The sequence below is a fragment of the Spea bombifrons genome, chromosome 1, assembly GCF_027358695.1.
Source record: "Spea bombifrons isolate aSpeBom1 chromosome 1, aSpeBom1.2.pri, whole genome shotgun sequence".
Classification (NCBI taxonomy): domain Eukaryota; kingdom Metazoa; phylum Chordata; class Amphibia; order Anura; family Pelobatidae; genus Spea; species Spea bombifrons.
In genome coordinates this window covers 63,636,203-63,657,864 of record NC_071087.1, presented here as the reverse complement: position 1 = coordinate 63,657,864, position 21,662 = coordinate 63,636,203, and the positions used below count along the sequence as shown (strand labels likewise).

Sequence of the window (21,662 nt, the reverse complement as noted above, 5' to 3'; positions counted from 1 at the left end):
GTTTATATGATCTTCATTAGTCTAATGTGATTATCTCCCTCCACAGATGTTGATGAGTGTGCAGATAACGTGAACCTGTGTGATAATGGGCATTGCCTAAATGCGCCTGGTGGATATCGCTGTGAGTGTGAGATGGGTTTCACACCTACTGAAGACAGCAAGGCATGTCAAGGTAAGAGCAAAAATGATACAAGTACATAATGAAACATAGAATCTGACAGCAGATAAGAACCAAGGAGCCCATCTAGTCTGCCCATTTTCCTGATCTAAAGACTCAGACCTTAATGCATCATTACATTTCCTTTATTTTTAGCCTCTACTACTTCTGCTGGAAGGTTGTTTTATTCATCAACTACCCTGTCAGTAAAGCCATTACATCACACCTAAAACTCTAGTTTTAGATTATGTTTGTGTGTGCAGATGCTTTTTGACCTTTTAACTAAATCTGCCTTATTTTGCAGACATCGATGAATGCACATTCCAGAATATTTGTGTCTTTGGAAGCTGCCAGAATTTGCCCGGAATGTTCCGCTGTGTTTGCGATGATGGTTACGAGCTGGATAGAAGTGGAGGAAATTGCACTGGTAAGGTTCATTTAGAACAAGAAAAAAACCTGAAGGTATTTCACAGAAAGGAATTATAGTTGCATTTCAAACTGTTCCTGTATAAGAACTAGTAGGATATCCACAGGTTTGTGCTTTGGCCCTGTGCAAGAAGTTAATGGTAAACTGAGAGACCTACATGTAGTTGAATAGCATGACAAATGTAGTTCTGGAATTGTGTGTCGGGATGTGGGGGGCATCAGGAGAAGGTCACTGGTGTGGTAGTTGTGCTCCAGAAGATAAGGGATGGGGCCTTGTTTTATAAGTAAGTTATAAATGAGAATGAGTGTGTTTAGTTCTCCATCCATGATCTGTCAGTCTCTACACAAAGTTTCACCTGTGGTTCTCGTTTTCAGATGTAAATGAATGTGCGGATCCGGTAAACTGTATCAATGGCCTGTGCGTTAATACCCCGGGCAGCTACCTGTGCAACTGTCCACAAGACTTTGAGCTGAACCCCACTGGAGTGGGTTGCGTTGGTGAGTGATTTGACTTGAAGAAAACACAAAAAATGTGATTTATATGCCTATTGTCAAGTCTAATACCCAAACTTTTGTCGCACAGACACCCGCGTTGGTAACTGCTTTTTGGAAACACAACCACGGGGTGATGGTGGCATCTCCTGCAGTGCTGAGATTGGAGTAGGTGTCACAAGGGCATCCTGTTGTTGCTCTCTGGGCCGTGCTTGGGGCAACCCCTGTGAATTTTGCCCCCCTGCCAACTCTAGTAAGTGACAAGAAACTTTAGTGAGACAACATTATGGGCTTGAACCTTAATCAATGTTAATGGTGTGGCTGGGGCATAACCCAGACCTTTTATGTGACTTTGTGCCCTATTGATAGCGATTAATGTATTTATTTACACAATTTCATTTATTAGACAATTTACTGCTGTATTTATACTCTATAGTACAGTACCACTAAATGAAGGTGTATTACTGTTATGTTGTAAAAAATGCTACAGAATCAAAGCAGTCATTATATATATATATTTTTTTTTTATATATATATATATTGTTATGCCTTTTTATGTGAAAGTTGGAATACTGGTCCCTTCAACTGAAGGTGATATACGTTGGAGTGACACAACTACAAGGCATTGACTGTGATCAAAGGACGTTGTGGTTTTCATCAGAGGGTCATTTATAGTGCTAATAGTGTCTCTCCATTTTATATTCTGCAGCTGAATATAAGACCCTATGTCCAGGAGGAGAAGGATTCAGACCAAACCCCATCACTGTTATCCTGGAAGGTATGCACTTCATTACCGCCTTCATGTAAAGCATCTGAATTTTGTTTTTGAAACCTTTTGGTGTATTGTTGTTTTTGTTGTGAGACATAAAAAAGAAGTAAGAACTTCAAGAATAAATGAAAATAAGAACTATGAACCCCTTAGGAGTGAGTGTTCATGACCGCTTAGGCCCAGATGCTCCAGAAGAACCAATCCAACATTCACCCACCTTAAATAAAGACATGAATCATTGGTGTGGGTAAGGGCATTGGCCACAGCTTTTTTAACAATCCCCCATAATAACATATAAATCAAAACCCTATAACAACCCGCCAGCTGCTAGGCATAAGCCCAGCAGGCGGTTCCAAAAACACATGATACCAAGAGTTCTGGCCTAGCGGGTTCCATCAGCAGCCCTCTGGACCTGCCTTCCCAGTTATCTTGTCTTCCCCGTGACCTGGACCAGCAGTGATATTCCCCTTTCCTTAAAGCCCCCCTGGATTATAACTGTATATTGTACTGCAATCTGCCTCTATATTGAATGGTAGACTCATTGTTTGTTCATATGTGTATGTCTTTTTATATTCCTTTTTATTGGTTGCCAAACTGTGAAATGTTTGTTGTGTGCTTCAAAATGGGTCTATGTTTGTCTCTTTATGTATCTGCGCATCTGTGTTTATATAGTTGGGTATAGCTTCTCATTAAAATCAATGGAATGTTCTCATCCAAAAAACAGAAAATAACAACAGTTATTGGAAGCAGTTTAGCTCATTACAAATTCAAGTTTAATTGACTAATACAAGGGCGTTAATTTTAGAAAATACGCTTCTAATAAGGTCTTCAGGCTTAGTGAGCAGACCATATCAATGTGGGCTAAAACAAAGTTTGAGAAGAGTTGTGTTATCAGTTATCACCATAGCACACCACAGTTGGACCATTCTCTACCATTGCTGTAGAAGGCACTTTTTATACATAAGTTTGTTGCTGTTTTTATGGTCACCATATGATCACAAATTTGTCCAAATAATCATTTGAAAGAGCATCAAGTTTCTTGGTAATAAATGTGTTATTTGGTTGTAAGGAGAAAATACAACCATAATAGTTGTTTTCCATTTGTTTTCCATAGTATGTTTGCCAGACAGATGAATCAGACCATTGTGTTTTTGTGCTCAAACTCATTAGTATTCATGCTGCCAAATTGTTTTATTTAGATTATTTATATAACCATAATATATAACAGCAAATATAATATTTTGCAACTGAGGGCAGCAGTCTGGGTTGTCTACATCATTGGCTTGTCCTTCCAATAGAATTAATGGGGATCAAATTCATTCTGTAGTGCTTGGGATATGCTTAGGGCAATGTCAGTATTCATGTTTAGTTTATACTAGATGGGCCAATTTTTTTCCTATGTGACGCCAACATGTACCTGAATGCAATCTGTATTGAGTACTATACAAATAACAGTACTGTGCATCTAAATTTGTCTTCATCAGTCTCATGAACTGTACTCTAAATAACGTCTGATTACCCCTTAATTGTGTTTCCACTTAATTCCAGATATTGATGAATGCCAGGAACTCCCAGGCCTGTGCCAAGGTGGAAACTGTGTTAATACATTTGGGAGCTTCCAGTGCGAGTGCCCAGTAGGCTATTACCTAAATGAAGAAACCCGCATCTGCGAAGGTAATGAAACTGCGACTGTTTCCTTATACTCCTTATTGTTATCTGTGATTAAAGCTAGCTGTCGAAACTGGAGGATTAAGTGAAAAAAAAACACCTAGTTTCTATTTGTCTTATGGCTTTGTGAAAATAACAGTTTGCAGCTATTTCTTTAGAACAGCCCAGTGTATCTTCGTTGGCGTCTTCGTAGGCCTGGAGGGCCTATACTTCTCATCTTTAGCAGATAACATTAGGCTTTATAATCTGCTGTGCCCACATGTTGGCTGGATATGTATTATCGCACGTAGCCAGCTGCCTTGTGGGTTTTTTTTTGGGGGGGGGGTTGGAAAAATGTTAGTGTAGCTGGCATTGTAAAATAAATATTGGCGTAATCTGGGATTAGAGAGATTTTTTTTCACTCCTTCATGAAACAGGGGACAATAAGTATGGAGTATGTGTCTAAAAAATATTTATTTTAGCTAGCCTTGCCCTGTACTGTGTGGAAATTGAGAAACTTTTACCAGTGCAATTTAGCAAAAAACAGCTGAATCTCTGTTATTAATTGAAAGTTGCTTTGTCTGGTTTTCAGATATTGATGAATGTTCTACTCACATTGGCATCTGTGGCCCTGGAACTTGCTACAATACCCTTGGGAACTACACCTGCGTTTGCCCACCAGAGTATATGCAAGTTAATGGAGGGAACAACTGTATGGGTATGTGTCTCACATCTAGTCACCGTACGTCTCCTATCTACCTGTTAATTGTATAGCCATTATGCTTACAGCTCACTCAACGCCACTTATTCAGAATTTTCCAAAACGACCTTGTTCCTTCTTTGCATTCATCAATTTTACATGCACCAATATTTCTATAGCTCAACAGTTACCTCCTTCACAACACATACATCCCTAGACCCCATTGGTTTTATGTGGCTTTTTCAGTGTGCTTGTCTTTCCAAGTCACAAGTCCCGTGATATTTCCTTCAAATCATACAACCAGTAAGCTAATACAATTTTTCTTAAATCCTCCTGAAAGTCTAATTTCTATAGCCCCCTGATGGTTCCAAAATTAGATTTTCTTAAATATATAGAAAATAGACCAAGTCAACATCACTTTAAGTATCTGGCTCTTTTAATTCTGTTCATAAGGTGTGTGCATTCACAGTGCTTTGTTAACTATATGGTTCTGGCAAAACTGTGATTGGTTCCACTACCAATTTATGAACCCTTCATGGACCTTGTCTTACAGATATGAGGAAGAGCGTCTGTTACCGCAACTACAATGACACATGTGAGAATGAGCTTTCTGCAAATATGACCAAAAAGATGTGCTGCTGCTCATACAACATTGGCAAAGCCTGGAATAAGCCGTGTGAACCATGCCCTGTGCCTGCTAGCCGTAAGTATTCTGTCTTACTCAAACCTTTTTTGTTCTTTGTTTTTTTTTTTTATGTGTCATACCAAAACTGCTTCTTGGCGTTTTCGTCTTTCCTTTGGTTATTAATTAAAATGAACCTTCTTTCAGCTGAGTACCAAGTCCTTTGTGGTAACCAGGCCCCCGGCTTCATTATCGACATTCGTACAGGCAAACCAACAGGTAAAGTCTTTTTTTCGGAGGTGGGTTGAGATGTCTTTAGTAAATAAAATTGGATTAGTTCAATTTTCTTATTATTATTATTATTATTCACCTCGCAGACATTGATGAATGCAGTGAAATCCCAGCCATTTGCACCAATGGAGTCTGCATCAACCAGATTGGAAGTTTCCGTTGCGAGTGTCCAATGGGATTCAGCTACAATAACATCCTCCTCATCTGCGAAGGTTTGCTACTCAATTTTATTGCAACACAACTATTTCATTCAAAAGCAGAGATCTGTTTGTATGCAGTGGGGGCTCATTTCCAGAACATCTTGGTTTTCCACAATCTGACGTGAATGTGAAGTTAGCCATGAAGGCATTCTTCTTATGGAAATCTAGAAATCTTAAAATGCAATGTTGCATGAAAAGCTGTTCAACTAAAGGCATATATATATTGCTTTGGTCCTATGCTCTGTATCACAGGGGATTAAGTTGGTCTTGTAGCCAATTGGAACTTTGCCCAGGTCTGTAAGAGTGTGGGCTGAAGGCCAGTAAGGAAAACATGAAGTTCTGCTAGTGCATGACACCTATGCATGACTCCTGTTTATGCAAAATGACTATGTAGATTTCACTCAGTGGTAGATATTTAATGGGTAATGTAGCACCTAAATGTAATTGTTTTCATCATTGCTATTTTGGTAGATATTGATGAGTGCAGCAGTGGAGAAAACCTGTGCCAGATAAATGCTGATTGTATTAATATCCCTGGATCCTACCGCTGCGAGTGTTCCAGTGGCTACAAACTGTCCCCCAGCGGGGCCTGCGTAGGTAAGAAAGAAACACTCTGCTTTACAGTTGTAAAAAAAGATGAATACTTTGTTGTACCATTTTCTGCTGGAAAAAAATAATTTTATATGAACACATAATTTAACATAAACCTTGTTTAATGCATCACATTTTTCTGTGCAGGTCGCAATGAGTGCAATGAGATCCCTAATGTCTGCAGCCATGGAACCTGTATGGATACAGAGGGCAGCTATATTTGTGTGTGTCATAATGGTTTTAAAGCCAGCGTGGACCAAACCATGTGCATGGGTAAGTGAATATCCAGCATCTAATTAATTGATCCATACTGAGTTTCAGTGTGTGTGGTCACTGTAGAGGTGTTCTGACGCCTTTGCAACAATTCTAAATAAAGCAATCCTTTTTATTAGATATTGATGAGTGTGATCGTCAGCCTTGTGGGAATGGGACCTGCAAGAACACTGTTGGTTCCTACAACTGCCTCTGCTTTCCCGGGTTTGAGCTCACTCACAACAATGACTGCATGGGTAAGTCACTACTGCGCTGTAAATGCACAAAACACACATTCAGATCTTGGGATGTCCATTGTGAAAACTCAACTCGTTTTAATACAAAACGTTGGCATCTTTTTAAGCAGGGCCCTCATCACCTTTTGTTTCTGTAAGTTCCAGTTGTTATGTGATGAACTTCTGTCCAACGTATTCATTGTACAAGACGACAGAAAATTATTGCGCTATAATTCAATAAATAGTAATAATATTTGGGTTGCAGTTCACAGTTCATCTAGAGGTAATCTGCAATATCATTTAAGTCAGTTGTTATCTCTGGCTTTTTCCTAGTCCTTAGCTGTCATTTTTTGGAGTATGCTCAAAAACAGCACTTTCGTTTTTCTTTTTTTCACCATACAGACATAGATGAATGCTCTTCCCTGGTTGGTCAGGTTTGCCGCAATGGCCAGTGCATCAACAATGTAGGCTCCTTCCAGTGCTTGTGCCATGAAGGCTACGAGATCACTCCTGATGGCAAGAATTGTGTGGGTGAGTATGCAAACCAAACCATTGCAAAATTCATACATTTCTAAAGGCTGGGTTATTCCTTCCTTGCAAAAGCGTGAATGTTACAACACGCACTATATATGTAGTGTCTGCCAAGAGCCAAGATTAATTTCATTTGGCTTAACCACCCTTCTACCATTATAAAATACCACTCCGCCACTTGTGCTCAAAGACTGTTCAATATATCCATCAAGCTATGCACGAAGTAAATTAATTCGTTATGAGCATTGCATGTTTTAGTAATTTGCAAAGTTGAAATGTGAATATCCTTGGTAACAAGCAAGGGTGCCACCACAGTTCTTTTTGTGTATGGTTAATTTGCCAAATGTCCCCACTGGCCATTTCTTAGTTTTTTGACCTTTGTGTTTCTTGACATGTGCACACACTCCTACATTCCTTTCATTTTTGGCAACCTATTTGTTGATAAAGATTATAATGTGTAGTGGTTCCAAGATGAATTCTCTCGGATACCAGCTAAAGCTGATTTTATTGTTTTATACTAGCTAACTGGAAGTATAGACCCCATGTGAGAAGAAGAACTAGAAAATGTATACATATTGTTGTTGTTAGCCTATTACCTGCAGATGATTCCTCTTTAACATGTAGGTGATGCTAATATTGCCACTTCACCTGTTATAAGAAATGATTAAATGTGTCTTTTCTTCAGATATCAATGAATGTGTCAGTCTGCCTGGTACCTGTGCTCCTGGAACCTGCCAAAACCTGGAGGGATCCTTCCGTTGTATCTGCCCACCAGGATATGAGGTCCAGAATGACAACTGCATAGGTAAGTGTCACTGTGCTGGACATCTGCTGTGCCAGGGGAACATTACAAACCATGAACACGAGAGATCCTTTGGAAATATATATGGCATATTTATGTATGAGCAAAATAACACCAAAAGGTTATATTATAACTAGGGCTGTGTGCATTAACACCTGCTGATGTCCTTAGGTAAAGTAGTAGATTAAGTCTTGTTGTAAGAATAGGGCTCATAATAACATAAAACCATTGAAAATAAAATAAAACCATGCACTAGTTGTTGAGTTCATCTGTGTGTTGTGATATGTGCAAAATTACTCCTTTCAAATTAACAGGAACATATTTACTCAGTTCGTAATATAGCTAGCACTATACACAAAATTGTAGAATTAACAAGGCCGTCAGTCAAAGCTTATGTCTAAGATATTAGTGAACAGAACGCGGGGAGAACTGTAGGTGATAACATCTGGCTCCGCACCTACAGATATTAATGAATGTGATGAAGAGCCCAACATCTGCCTGTTTGGTACTTGCACAAATACTCCTGGCAGCTTCCAGTGCGTCTGTCCTCCAGGGTTTGTCCTGTCCGATAATGGTAGACGCTGTTTTGGTGAGTAAACAAAAGAATTAACTATCTACTTGGCAACATATGGCATCATCTCTACTTTGATCTCTCTGTGTTCTTCAGACCCAACTGCTAGTCTAGGAGTCTATGTAATTGCCCACCATTGATGCCTAATTTTCTACCGTATTCTCCCTGATTAATGTGCCTTTAGCTCATACTTTCTGTAACGGATGCTGGATTACACTTTCCTCTTCATCTTCTTCAGACCCAATTGTTAGTCTAGCAGTCTCTGATTGTCTGCCTTTGTTTCCTTATTTTCTCATTATTTCTCTCCAATCTGTGTGGCTTTAGCTCATACATTTAGGTTGTTTTCATCTCTTTCTTTCCCTCATTTTTATACGTCCTTGTATGTACTCCTCCTTTTTAATCATCTATTTTTATGTTTATACCTTTCTTTGCATTAAAATTGACCCCAGTTGTTGCCAGACTGTGTCTTTATTTTCTGGATGGGGTTCTATTTGTGTACTGTCCCTCTAAACATATTTTACATGACAGCATGGTATTTCTGTCCCCAGACACTCGTCAGAGCTTCTGCTTTACTCAGTTTGACAATGGAAAGTGCTCTGTTCCAAAAGCCTTCAACACCACTAAAGCACTGTGTTGCTGCAGCAAGATGCCAGGAGAAGGCTGGGGAGATCCTTGTGAGCTGTGCCCCACTGAAGGAAGTGGTAAGGATGGGATGGAAGAAGGATGGGAGAAAAGGGTCTGAAATAATAGTTAAGTGTAGCTGTTCCACATAGAACCCACATTTAGTTTACTAATGTCCATTGTCACACATTTAAAGGTTTAAATGGTCAAAAATGAGGCATAATGACAATGACCATGTTCAGGATCTAAGGTTGTGGGCTGTCAACTGAAGGACAGTATCATAACTAGGGCCATGTGTCACAAACGTTTTGGGGTAGTGTATTTAATTGAGGGCAATTGGATTTAATGTCATAACAGTGCTTGCCCTTACTGATAAGGATTGAAGGGTAGAGAAACGTGTGCTTTGAGAGGCCCAGATATCAAACTTCCCTTCTGTTAAATCTGCAAAAAAAAAGATATATTGAGAGGAGACACTTATGGTTTGTTCCCTGCTACATCTTTCACAATCCTTATAGTTCTGCAGCTGTCATTACATGTACTTCATGTGTAGTAGGTACATAACAACTACTTGTCCACCCTGCGTAGGATTTACATGCTATACCTATTTGTTTTCTAGTGGCTTTCCAGGAACTGTGTCCGTACGGCCATGGAGCCATCCCTGGCATAGGAGATACCAGAGAAGGTAAGTGAGAATTTTGTTCACTATTTTAGTGTTGTTTTTTCTTTGCATATACAGAAAGTATGCGCATGTTAATTCATGCATTTTTCATAATTATTGTAATCATCTTCACTGGGTTTTCTCTAGATGTAAATGAATGTGCTGGGAATCCTGGAATCTGCGGCAACGGTGTCTGTATTAACACTGATGGCTCTTTCCGTTGTGAATGTCCCTTCGGATATAGTCTGGATTTCACAGCAGTAAACTGTGTTGGTGAGTAAAATCACATAGAAGCAGAAATGTGATGGGAGAGAAGCTTTACTGGAAGAATAACATATTTTAGTTTTAGTGGTGGCAAAGATCACATGGAAAAAAATATGTTGCTTCCACCCAAAAACTATTGAGAGACCACAGATAATATTCAGGAAACTGTTTGTCTCAGTAGATTCACCAAAAACAAATAGTTTAAGGCTAAAATGTATTTTACTTTGGTTTGTTTGTTCATAGCTTCTGGTTGTTGCCACCATCAGCACCAGTGTAATAAGACCAAGGCTTAAGTTTTTTTTTCCAGGCAGCTAAAAGAAACTGATGACAAAAGTATTGGTTCTTTAAGTCAAGATTGCTGCATGGCACAGCAGTTAGGCAAACCGGTTTAAAGGTGCAGGCTTAAAATATATGTCAAATATTTACAGATACGGATGAATGCTCTATCGGGAACCCGTGTGGAAATGGAACCTGCACTAACGTGGTCGGAGGCTTTGAATGTGCCTGCGATGAAGGTTTTGAACCAGGTCCAATGATGACTTGTGAAGGTAAGAGCCTCCGAAATGACCTGCAAACCAGCGTTCAGCTACACTTATAGCAATTCAGTTGACTTCTACAAAATAATTCAGCTGCTGATCTAGATAAAGAGAAAAAGAAGTCCTTCTCAAGCTTTTGCTACTTTTGCCCAGAAAATGGACATTAAAAAAATCCTGAATCGTGAATCTATTGTTTATCCCTGGCGTAACCACTATTTATACAATGTGATGTATTTTTCCCCCAGATATCAATGAGTGCACAAATCCCCTGCTTTGTGCCTTCCGTTGTATAAACACATTTGGCTCGTATGAGTGTACCTGTCCTTCAGGATACACTCTGAGAGAGGACCGCAGGATGTGCAAAGGTAGGAACTTAAGTTCTGGTTAGTTTCTTGTCTGTCATATATTTCCATTTTTGGCTGTTTTTATGCACCCATCAGTGCATCCAAACTATTTCATCACATGGCTATACACATAGCATCTATACCTCGTCACTGTTAAAATACTAATGGTATCGTGTGCCACACCTTTTTGTTCCAGATTTGGATGAATGTGCAGAAGGTCTACATGACTGTGAATCCCGTGGCATGATGTGTAAGAATCTCATTGGTACTTTCATGTGCATATGCCCACCAGGCATGCAAAGGCGACCAGATGGAGAAGGATGTATGGGTAGGTATCAGTCATCGATGGCCAAACAACGATTTCTTGTAGTGCAAACGTGTGCATGTTTTTATCAGTATGTGGGTATCTTTTTGTGTGTCTATATCTTTTTTCTGTTTAATTGTATATACCGTGATAATATATCACAATTAGAATGCTGTACAGTATGGAGAGTCATGTAAACATGACTGGCTGCACACCCTTAAGAGGAAATCCTATTAAATAGAAAAAATACGTAACATTAAGAAATACATTTCTTTTATTGAGTGGCTCCTCCTTTTTTTTTGTTCCAGATGAAAACGAGTGCCGTACAAAACCAAATATTTGTCCCAATGGCCGCTGTGTCAATAACATTGGAAGTTATAGATGTGAATGCAATGATGGGTTCCAGGTCAGCGCTTCTGGAACAGAGTGTTTGGGTGAGTAAACCCTTCTGGATATCCTAATACTACACCATGTAAATGTGCAAGAAGCATTTCTTTCATACACAAGCCATGAAATTAATCTAAAAGATGTTATTTGTAGCACGCAGGCCCGGACTGGGACAAAAAATAGGCCCGGGCATTTAAGCCTGAGCAGCCCATATTTATTTATTTATTTATTTATTGTTAAAGCCCACCCTTCATGTGCCACCTTTGCATTTAATCATTCACACAAATCATTAACACATTCATTAATGCAGTCTCACAAATCATTCAAGCAATTCATCCTCACATGAATTCATTAATTGTCATACGCATTCACACAATTCATCCACACATTTATTCATTCATTCTCATACGCATTCACACTACCCCCTCTCTTCATCTTATCTGCCCCTTTTCACTATGTAACCCCCTTCCCCACTTCTCAATATGTAGCGCCTTTATCTATCCCCTCCCCCTTTCTCACTATCTAACCCCCCTCTGCCCCTTCTCACTGCACCCCCCTCCCTCACCCTACTTACCTTGTTGCCGGAGCAAGCAGCAACTGCGACCGCGCCTGTGGCAGGGCAGGATTGACTTAGGGGCTGATGGAGCTGCAGCTCCAGGCCCCCACCTTAAAATAGGCCCACTCAGGACCGGACTGACTGGTACTATATGGCCGCATTAACACAGAGCCCCTTAAGCCCGCCGCAACTACCCCCTCCTAACTATCTACCCTCTCCCTCTTTGAAGTTCACTTACCTTTCAGGAGTCCTGCGGTGGGGGTGCAAGGCCTCTGTCTCCCAGCTCTGCCACTGTATGGAACAGTATAGAGTGATGGGAGTTATGATGTACTTTTAGAGCATAATTAGATCATGAAAAAAGACATTGGAAATGGTACAGCATAACACCCATCACTCTCACACACTTACCAATCCACACGTATATACCAATCCACACGTATATACCAATCCACACACATACCAATCCACACATATATACACCAATCCACACACATATACCAATCCACACATATATACACCAATCCACACACATATACCAATCCACACACACATATACACCAATCCACACACATATACACCAATCCACACACATATACACCAATCCACACACATATACACCAATCCACACATATATACCAATCCACACATATATACCAATCCACACATATATACCAATCCACACATATACACCAATCCTCACACATACCAATCCACACATATACACCAATCCTCACACATACCAATCCACACACATATACCAATCCACACACATACACTAATCCACACGTACATCAATCCACACATATATACCAATCCACACATATATACCAATCCACACACATACACTAATCCACACGTATACCAATCCACACGTATACCAATCCACACACATATACCAATCCACACACATATACCAATCCACACACATATACCAATCCACACATATACACCAAGCCACACATATACACCAATCCACTCTCACTTAATGCTTTCCTACCTTTCCTTTCTTCTTTCAGCTTCTTTTCCTCTTCTTCAGTTCTTCTGTCTTCTCTGTCTTCTTCCGGGTCAGAGGGCACGGACAGCGGTGGGCGCGGCTTCAGTGCTGTGCGCCGGGATCTGACAACAAACCCCGGCGCACAGCAGCTGTTGCCGCGTGGATCACAAGGGAGCGGTATCGGAGGTCTTTAACAGACCTCCGGCTCCCTTGAGTGATTTTAAGCCGGGTTGAACCCGGCTTAAAATCACTCAAGGGAACCGGAGGTCTGTCAAAGACCTCTGATACCGCTCCCTTGCGAGCCTGCTCCTCCAGCGGCGGACATTACTGTCCGTCACTGGAGGGGTGCCGGGTGCCGCAAGTTGGCGGCACCCAGTGCGGACCGCCCCCCGCCGCCGCCCCCTGGAGGGTGGTCGCACACCCCAAAGGTCGGCCCTGCCCTAAGGGGCCGGGAAGCCCCCACCAGGGCCGGCCTTAGGGGTCTGCGGCCGTACAGGGTTTAAATTAAAACATCGGGGTTTTTTTTTTCAACTTAAAAAAACTTTATTTAACATGGAGGATGTTAAATAAAGTTAAAAAAAAACCCCGATGTTTTAATTTAAACTCTGTGCGGCCGCAGACCCGTAAGGCCGGCCTTGGTGGGGACTTCCCGGCCCCTTAGAGTGGCGGACCCGGTCGCAGTTGCGGCGGGCTTAAGGGGCAGGTGCCCCTTATGCCCTGCGTTAATGCGGCCGTAGGTAGGGTAGGGGCCTGGAGCTACAGCTCCATCAGCCCCTAAGTCAGTGCGGCCCTGCCGTGGCCCGGCCCACCGGGCAAATGCCCGGTGTGCCCGATGGCCAGTCCGGGCCTGGTAGCACGCACTAATAAATCGCCCACATGTGTTTGTTAAATGGAATGAATTTTAAGGAATCACAGAAGAGGTATAGCAGATTGTATAGCTGAATGGACAGGGTTCATGTATCATTGTTATTACTTTGCATATTCCAGCTCGCCTTTTGAATGTTGACACCTGCAATGTTCTTGCTTTAGAGACATTTTACTCCACAATCAACCATACTGCTTGTAGTAGTGGCCGTAACTTAATGTTTATGTTAATGTAGCCATGGGGTTTAGTACAAATTTGTGTTGTGCTGAATGTAATTCGCAACTAGACATAATGTTTCTCCACCCCTCTTCTCCAGACACACGACAGGGCTTCTGTTTCACTGAAGTCCTCCAAACAATGTGCCAGCTGTCCTCCACTAACCGCAACATGGTGACCAAGTCAGAGTGCTGCTGTAACAGTGGACGAGGATGGGGAAATCAGTGTGAACTTTGCCCTCTGCCTGGGACTGGCCCCTACAAGAAGATGTGTCCACACGGGCCTGGTTACACCACAGATGGAAGAGGTAAAATAACCATGTCACAACACCATTAGCCCACCAAGAGTTCTCATTCGCAATACAAATAACTTGGTACTAGAATCTCCCATAAAAATCACAGATGTGTCTTACATGTAGGATATTTTAACAGACACTGTTGGTCTGTGTAGATTAAGCACAGACACTTTTACTCCTGTACAGAACTTTATATATACAATAGAATTTTTTTCCTCAGTCCTTCACTTCTCCCTCCTCAGATATTGACGAGTGCAAAGTTCTGCCTAACCTTTGCAAGAATGGTCAGTGCATAAACACCATTGGTTCATTCCGCTGTCACTGCAAGCTGGGATATACTACAGACATCACTGGGACAACCTGTGTGGGTAAGTGGACAATGGGAGCTGGTACCCTATGGAAATCCAATTTCTCCATGTGTTTAGACATAGGTAACCTTTTCAGAAAGAAAATACTTAAAATACCAGTGTTTGTTTAAAGCTGCCTGAATGTTCACAAATAACAAATTACCTGTCATATAATCATTATAAAAGTAAATCTTTACATTCATACAACCACATGCATTCATTAGGGATATTCCCCTGGACACACTCATTTTCAGAAGCTTGGAGTCACTTAGAGATGTCCTATAGTCTTCATGTTGGCACATCCTGTCACATGACTTAAAGCAGGAAAACCACTCTGATATCGCAGATCATAAGCCCACAATGGAGTCTTTGTTTCCGCAAATGCCCCTGGTGCAGGAGAGGGGCCCCATGCATCAAGTGATCTTCACCATAACCCAGAACAACAACCCAGAACTGTATTCTTTCTGTGCAGAGCATACAAATACATAAATTAAACTACAGCAAGCAAGCAGCAAATGGGGGAGGGGGGGCATTGCAACCATGGGCCCTGGAGCAAATGCCCTATTTGGCCCATTGTTAATCTCCCTGTTATCGTTTAGTGAAGGATTGGGCTCATCATTGCAGGTTAAGACACTACCGCTTGTTTGTGGAATATATTATGCAAACTAACAAACATAGAAGACATAATCATTACCTTTGCTTTTATGATGCAGATCTGGATGAATGTGCCCAGTCTCCCAAGCCGTGCAACTTTATCTGCAAAAACACAGAAGGAAGCTACCAGTGCTCTTGTCCTAGGGGTTACATTCTGCAAGAGGATGGCAAAACTTGCAAAGGTATGTATACATATATATATATATATATATATATATATAATGCTTATTTTCTTACACACTGCTTGTGGGTAACTCAAAATATGGGTAACTCTGAAAGTTTGTAGGAGCAAGTACAGAATCTGCTATGGAGTAATTCATTTGTAGACAAACAGATGCTATAGTATCATTTTGGGGCTATTGCTGCATTTGAAATATGAAGGACATATAGGGATTTGTGGTTTTAAATGGGCTGAATATATGGACCAACAACTGAAGGAGTCAGATAAATTGACGAGGATGGTCGAAACAGTTAGTGTGAAGTTTAGGGGGAGCAAATTATTAACTTTATTAATTTGTATTACTCCATAGATTTGGATGAATGCTCAACAAAACAGCACAACTGCCAGTTCTTGTGTGTCAACACAATTGGAAGCTTCAATTGCAAGTGCCCTCCTGGCTTTACCCAGCACCAGTCTTCATGTATTGGTAAGACCACTTTAACTGGCTCTTCTGTCTTTTATTTAAGACAAAGAAATTATAGACCAGTGAATTGCTTATGAGCATATCTTGTTACCTTGATCTCTTCCTACAGATAACAATGAATGCAATGCCCAGCCCAACCTGTGTGGATCTCGCGGTATGTGTCAAAACAACCCGGGCAGCTTTACCTGTGAGTGTCAGAAAGGTTTCTCCCTGGACAGCGCTGGCAGCAACTGTGAAGGTGAGTGGCTACCAACCAATTAAGATGACACACTGTAGTAGTAGTAGTAGTAGTAGTAATGCATCTGATAATATTTATGCTAAACCTACCTGAAATGTACATTCATTCATGCAATTTTAGTAAAGGAAAATTTAAATTATAATGTTTTTAAGCGCCACGTGCGCCTGTTTAAATATTTTTCTCCGTCTCCAGCCAATATGCACTTGTGTAAATCTGAAATAGTTCCACATTTATGTACCTGTAACAATCCTGACTTCAGTACTTTTTGTCTCTTAGATGTGGATGAGTGCGAAGGAAACCATCGCTGTCAACATGGCTGCCAGAATGTCCTGGGTGGATTCCGATGTGGTTGTCCACAGGGCTACGTGCAACATTATCAGTGGAACCAGTGTGTGGGTGAGTAGAGACATGTGTCTAAAACTCTTGTAAAGTACAGCATGGTTGTGTCATTTTCGAAATTGACTTTAGCATTGATAATGTTGTATACCTATACTCAAGAAGGGAAAGGGTAAAGAATGTTTATCCAGAGAAACCAAATATATATATATTTTTTGTTCTTTTCATTTTAATCAAACAATTTAAAATTCATGGGGAACTAGAAGGACTGGTCACTATATGTTTTACTGTTTATATTAGTATATGTTTTGTGTAATCAGTATTTTACATTTTCAGATAATGTATCAGTATGTCACTAAATCACATTCATAAGCAGCTTAGTTTCATTAGCCACCTCACTATTACAGATGTTCCCTATCAATTCTTCAGGGCACAAATTTGTTAAGCACCACCAACCACTGCAAATCCTATTCCTTGGCTAACACACTAGAAATACACTGCAGCAGCGACATTGTATAGGTTATTTCAGTGCTGACATGGCCCAAGAAAAGTCTTAGCATGACAATGTTCACCTGGATCATTCAAAGGTATCAAGAGACAATAAATGTTGTACGGTGGGAACTGCAGTTCCATTGTAAGCCAGCGCCTGCTAGTGTGGCATTAGTTGTTCAAGATCTTAGCATTTGCTAAGTTTTGAGGTTAGTGAATTTACCACTTGTTACAGATGTTAGACATATGTTAACTCTTGCTAGAAATTGCTTATGGTGTGGTCTGTTGTCCCTTTCAGCTTCTAGCTAGACTGACTGCTGGGATCATAAACAGTGAAATCATAGATTTTGAGATCTTGCATTCTCTGATAGTACCTTGTCTTCTCTCGCCAGATGAAAACGAGTGTGCCGGCCAGTCTGCTTGTGGCTCTGCCTCCTGCTACAACACCTTGGGAAGCTTTAAGTGTGTCTGCCCGTCAGGCTTTGATTTTGACCAGTCATTCGGTGGTTGTCAGGATGTAAATGAGTGCTCATCTGGAGGAAACCCATGTAGCTATGGATGCTCCAACACAGATGGTGGTTATTTGTGTGGCTGCCCTGGAGGATACTTCCGAGCTGGTCAAGGGTGAGTGTCAATGCAACACCTACATGCTACTCTATGTACTCATGTGCAACATGGGTAGGTGGCTTTATTGTAGGGGCAAAAAAATGTTCAACAGATATTAGACTATACAACACTATAATATTAGGCAGAGCGTTAATATTTCACCTGTATTAATGCAGTTCCCAAATGGTTTGAAGTGCTGTAATGCATGTTACCAACTTCATTGTTGGTTGTGTGTTAGCTAAAACCTCTATAAAAATTGATTTGGGTGTACTTATTGACAATATAATGTGCAGTGTGAACAATCTCAGGCAGCTGTTGCTAAGGCAAGTAAGACGCTGGCATGTATTCAGGGCCGGACTGGGACTGAAAAGCAGCCCTGGAAAAATTTGGAGACCAGCCCCATATAGTTTATCTCATGGTGAAGCTCTTATACCCACACGCACCCCTTATACACACCCGAGTCACACTATGTGCCATTCTTTTTATCTCATTATTTGTATTAAAATGCCAGAAAGCAAAAGTGTTAAAAGGCCCTAATAAATGAAATACATTACACAGAATGGGATCAAAACATTTACTACTGCGAACATTTTTAGATGAAAGAGTTCCATTTTATTCAGTGGAACAAAACACTGATCACATTATTCTTCACGATATTCTGGTAAGAAACTTTTATTTCTTTATTAATTCATGTAGACTGTTTTTTCCATATTTAATAAAAGCTATGATTGAGACAGGTTTGGTTTTTATTTCCTTTCATTTGACAACCTACCCCCGAGTTATGCACCTCTGCCCCCAGGCTTGCCACTCTGCCCCCTGATATGCCTTCTAACCCCCTATATGCCACTCTGCCTCCAGAAAAGCCTTATACCCCCTATATGCCACTCTGTCCCATGATATGCCTTCTAACCCCCTTTATGCCACTCTGCCGCCAGAAATGCCTTATACCCCCTATATACCACCCTATATGCCATATAGGGGGTTAAAAGGCATATCATGGGACAGAGTGGCATATAGTGGGTATAAGGCATTCCTGGAGGCAGAGTGGCATGAAGGGGGTTAAAAGGCATATCATGGGACACTCTGCCTCCAGAAAAGCCTTATGCCCCCCTATATGCCACTCTGCCTCCCTGATATGCTTTATACCCTCCTATATGCCACTCTGCCCCATGATATGCCTTTTAATCCCCTATATGCCACTCTGCCTCCAGAAACGCCTTTTACTCCCTATGTCACTCTGCCTCCAGAAATGCCTTATACCCCCCATTTGCCACTCTGCCTCCCTGATATGCCCCTCTGCCCCGTGATATGCCTTTTAACCCCCTTTTTGCCACTCCACCTCCAGATATGTCTTTTGACCCCCTATATGTCACTCTGCATCCAGAAATGCCTTATACCCCTATATGCCACTCTGTCCCATGATATGCCTTCTAACCTCCTATATGCCACTCTGCCATATAGGGGGTTAAAAGGCATATCATGGGACAGAGTGGCATATAGGGGGGTATAAGGCATTTCTGGAGGCAGAGTGGCATGAAGGGGGTTAAAAGGCATATCATGGGGCACCCTGCCTACAGAAAAGCCTTATGCCCCCTATATGCCACGCTGCCTCCCCAATATGCTTTATACCCTCCTATATGCCCCTCTGCCCCATGACATCCCTTTTAACTCCCTTTATGCCACTCTGCCTCCAGATATGCCGTTGACCCCCTATATGTCACTCTGCATCCAGAAATGCCTTATACCCCTATATGCCACTCTGGCATATAATCAGACAGAGTGGCATATATGGGGGTATAAGGCATTTCTGGAGGCAGAGTGGCATAAAGGGGGTGAAAAGGCATATCATGGGGCACCCTGCCTCCAGAAAAGCCTTATACCCCTCTATATGCCACTCTGCCTCCCTGATATGCCTCAACCCTCCTATATGCCACTCTGTCCCATGATATGCCTTCTAACCCCCTATATGCCACTCTGCCATTTAGGGGGTTAAAAGGCATATCATGGGACAGAGTGGCATATAGGGGGTATAAGGCATTTCTGGAGGCAGAGTGGCATGAAGGGGGTTAAAAGGCATATCATGGGGCACTCTGCCTCCAGAAAAGCCTTATGCCCCCTATATGCCACTCTGCCTCCCCGATATGCTTTATACCCTCCTATATGTTCCTCTGCCCCATGATATACCTTTTAACCCCCTTTATGCCACTCTGCCTCCAGATATGCCTTTTGACCCCCTATGTGTCACTCTGCATCCAGAAATGCCTTATACCCCTATATGCAACTCTGGCATATAGGGGGTTAAAAGGCATATCATGGGACAGAGTGGCATATAGGGGGATATAAGGCATTTCTGGAGGCAGAGTGGCATATAGGGGGACACACTTACATACACACACATGCCGATTTTTTTTGTTTTTAACAAATACAAAAAACATTATACAGTACAAAAAATACATTATTTTACTCACCTTCTACTTCTCTTGACTTCCTTGTAGCTGCACACGGTTCTCCTCTATGCTGACAGCCAGGATAGGTCCACTGACCTGACATCCGGTGCTGCAGCAGTGCGAGGGGGCGGAGCTTCCACCTCACGCTGCTCCCATCACTATGCAGCCATCAGACTGCTGGGAATGAAATCTAAACGGCCGGTGCGTGCTGATGCCGCCGGCCGGAGCTACTTTAACACTTTTTTTTATTTATATGGTAAGCTGGATCGGCTTGCCATATAAAGTAAAAAAAAAAAGTATTAAAGCAGAGGCGGCCGGCAGCATCAGCACGCACCGGCCGTTTAGATTACATTCCCAGCAGTCTGATGGCCGCATAGTGATGGGAGCAGCGTGAGGGGTGAAAGGTCAGTGCGAGGGGGCGGAGCTTTCACCCCTCACACTGCTCCCATCACCAGACGGCCATCGTACACGGCTGCTGGGTGCTGATGCCGGCCGGCCGCATCAGCACCCAGCGGCCGCTTTGATTAGATTTCGGGTAGCCTGGGGGCAGCTCAGCGGCTGTCTTCAAGGTAAGTGTGCCGGCCGCCCAGCCCACGGACCTTCCGGCCCACCGGGAAATTTCCCGGTATCCCGGTGGGCCAGTCCGGCCCTGCATGTATTAAAAGGGGAAGAGATAGAACCATGATTTTTCCTCTTTATACGTCATATGTACGACTGCATCTACAATATACAATGCCGTTTTGGGCACAGTACAAAAAAAAAGACATACTGGAGATAGAAAGAGGTTAGAGGGCTACAAAAATGATTAAAAGAATGAAACATTTCAGCTATGAAGAAAGGCTGACCAAATTGGGATTGTTTTCTCTGGAGCACAGGCATATTTGTGGGGATCTCTTTATAAATAGTACCTTTTAGATAACAAGTGGGAGTATTCATCTTAAACATAGAGAAGGTTACTTTACTGTTACGTTGGAATTTCTTTTGAATTGGTATTTGCCATCTGAAGTTGTTTAGACCAATTCAATCAATATATTAAAAAAAACATTTGGATGTTTTTCTAGATGTGAAATCCATACATGGTTATCATGAGTAAAGGTAGATAAGGTAATTTTGATCTAGAGTGAGTCCGACTGCCTTGGCATCAAGAAGGGTTTTTTTCCACTTTGAGTGGACATTACAGTCTCAGTGGGTTTTTCTTCCCTCCTTCTAGGTCCACTAATATGGGTTTGTGGAATGGTTGAACTTAATTAACTATGTATCTATTTGTAATAGGTTTTACAATTCTTTTAACAAATGGGGTAGTATGGAAATGAAAAGACTATAAATGAGTTATATGGATGGTAACTGAGGATGTTGAAACATTGCATAATATGTCTTTTTAGGCATTGTGTATCTGGCCTGGGCTTTGGAAATGGTGGGTACCTCCCAGCTCCAATTGAGGAGGACGAGGAAAACATTCTGTCCCCAGAGAACTGCTATGAATGTAAAATCAATGGGTATCCAAAGAGAGGAAGACAGAGGCGTAGCACCAACTCAACTAGGCATGAGGTAAGATTTAACTCCTTCACCTGTGT

The 21,662-nt window shown here is 41.6% G+C and overlaps 1 protein-coding gene across 1 annotated transcript in view; it reads left to right on the top strand.

The window, feature by feature from the left end:
- The window catches only part of LOC128490651 (fibrillin-2-like), an 82,906-nt gene that overhangs the window by 58,122 nt on the left and 3,122 nt on the right, over positions 1-21,662 (top strand). Inside the window, exons 34-64 of the mRNA XM_053462637.1 lie at positions 47-172; positions 462-584; positions 959-1,081; positions 1,167-1,328; positions 1,785-1,853; positions 3,393-3,518; positions 4,084-4,209; positions 4,745-4,894; positions 5,021-5,092; positions 5,191-5,316; positions 5,776-5,901; positions 6,043-6,168; positions 6,288-6,404; positions 6,786-6,914; positions 7,600-7,719; positions 8,180-8,305; positions 8,836-8,988; positions 9,525-9,590; positions 9,714-9,839; positions 10,259-10,378; positions 10,612-10,731; positions 10,907-11,038; positions 11,323-11,448; positions 14,133-14,339; positions 14,570-14,695; positions 15,388-15,510; positions 15,859-15,975; positions 16,082-16,210; positions 16,487-16,606; positions 17,428-17,659; positions 21,471-21,636. Coding sequence (XP_053318612.1) covers positions 47-172; positions 462-584; positions 959-1,081; positions 1,167-1,328; positions 1,785-1,853; positions 3,393-3,518; positions 4,084-4,209; positions 4,745-4,894; positions 5,021-5,092; positions 5,191-5,316; positions 5,776-5,901; positions 6,043-6,168; positions 6,288-6,404; positions 6,786-6,914; positions 7,600-7,719; positions 8,180-8,305; positions 8,836-8,988; positions 9,525-9,590; positions 9,714-9,839; positions 10,259-10,378; positions 10,612-10,731; positions 10,907-11,038; positions 11,323-11,448; positions 14,133-14,339; positions 14,570-14,695; positions 15,388-15,510; positions 15,859-15,975; positions 16,082-16,210; positions 16,487-16,606; positions 17,428-17,659; positions 21,471-21,636 — 4,010 coding nt within the window. The remainder of the gene's footprint in view (positions 1-46; positions 173-461; positions 585-958; positions 1,082-1,166; positions 1,329-1,784; positions 1,854-3,392; positions 3,519-4,083; positions 4,210-4,744; positions 4,895-5,020; positions 5,093-5,190; positions 5,317-5,775; positions 5,902-6,042; positions 6,169-6,287; positions 6,405-6,785; positions 6,915-7,599; positions 7,720-8,179; positions 8,306-8,835; positions 8,989-9,524; positions 9,591-9,713; positions 9,840-10,258; positions 10,379-10,611; positions 10,732-10,906; positions 11,039-11,322; positions 11,449-14,132; positions 14,340-14,569; positions 14,696-15,387; positions 15,511-15,858; positions 15,976-16,081; positions 16,211-16,486; positions 16,607-17,427; positions 17,660-21,470; positions 21,637-21,662) is intronic.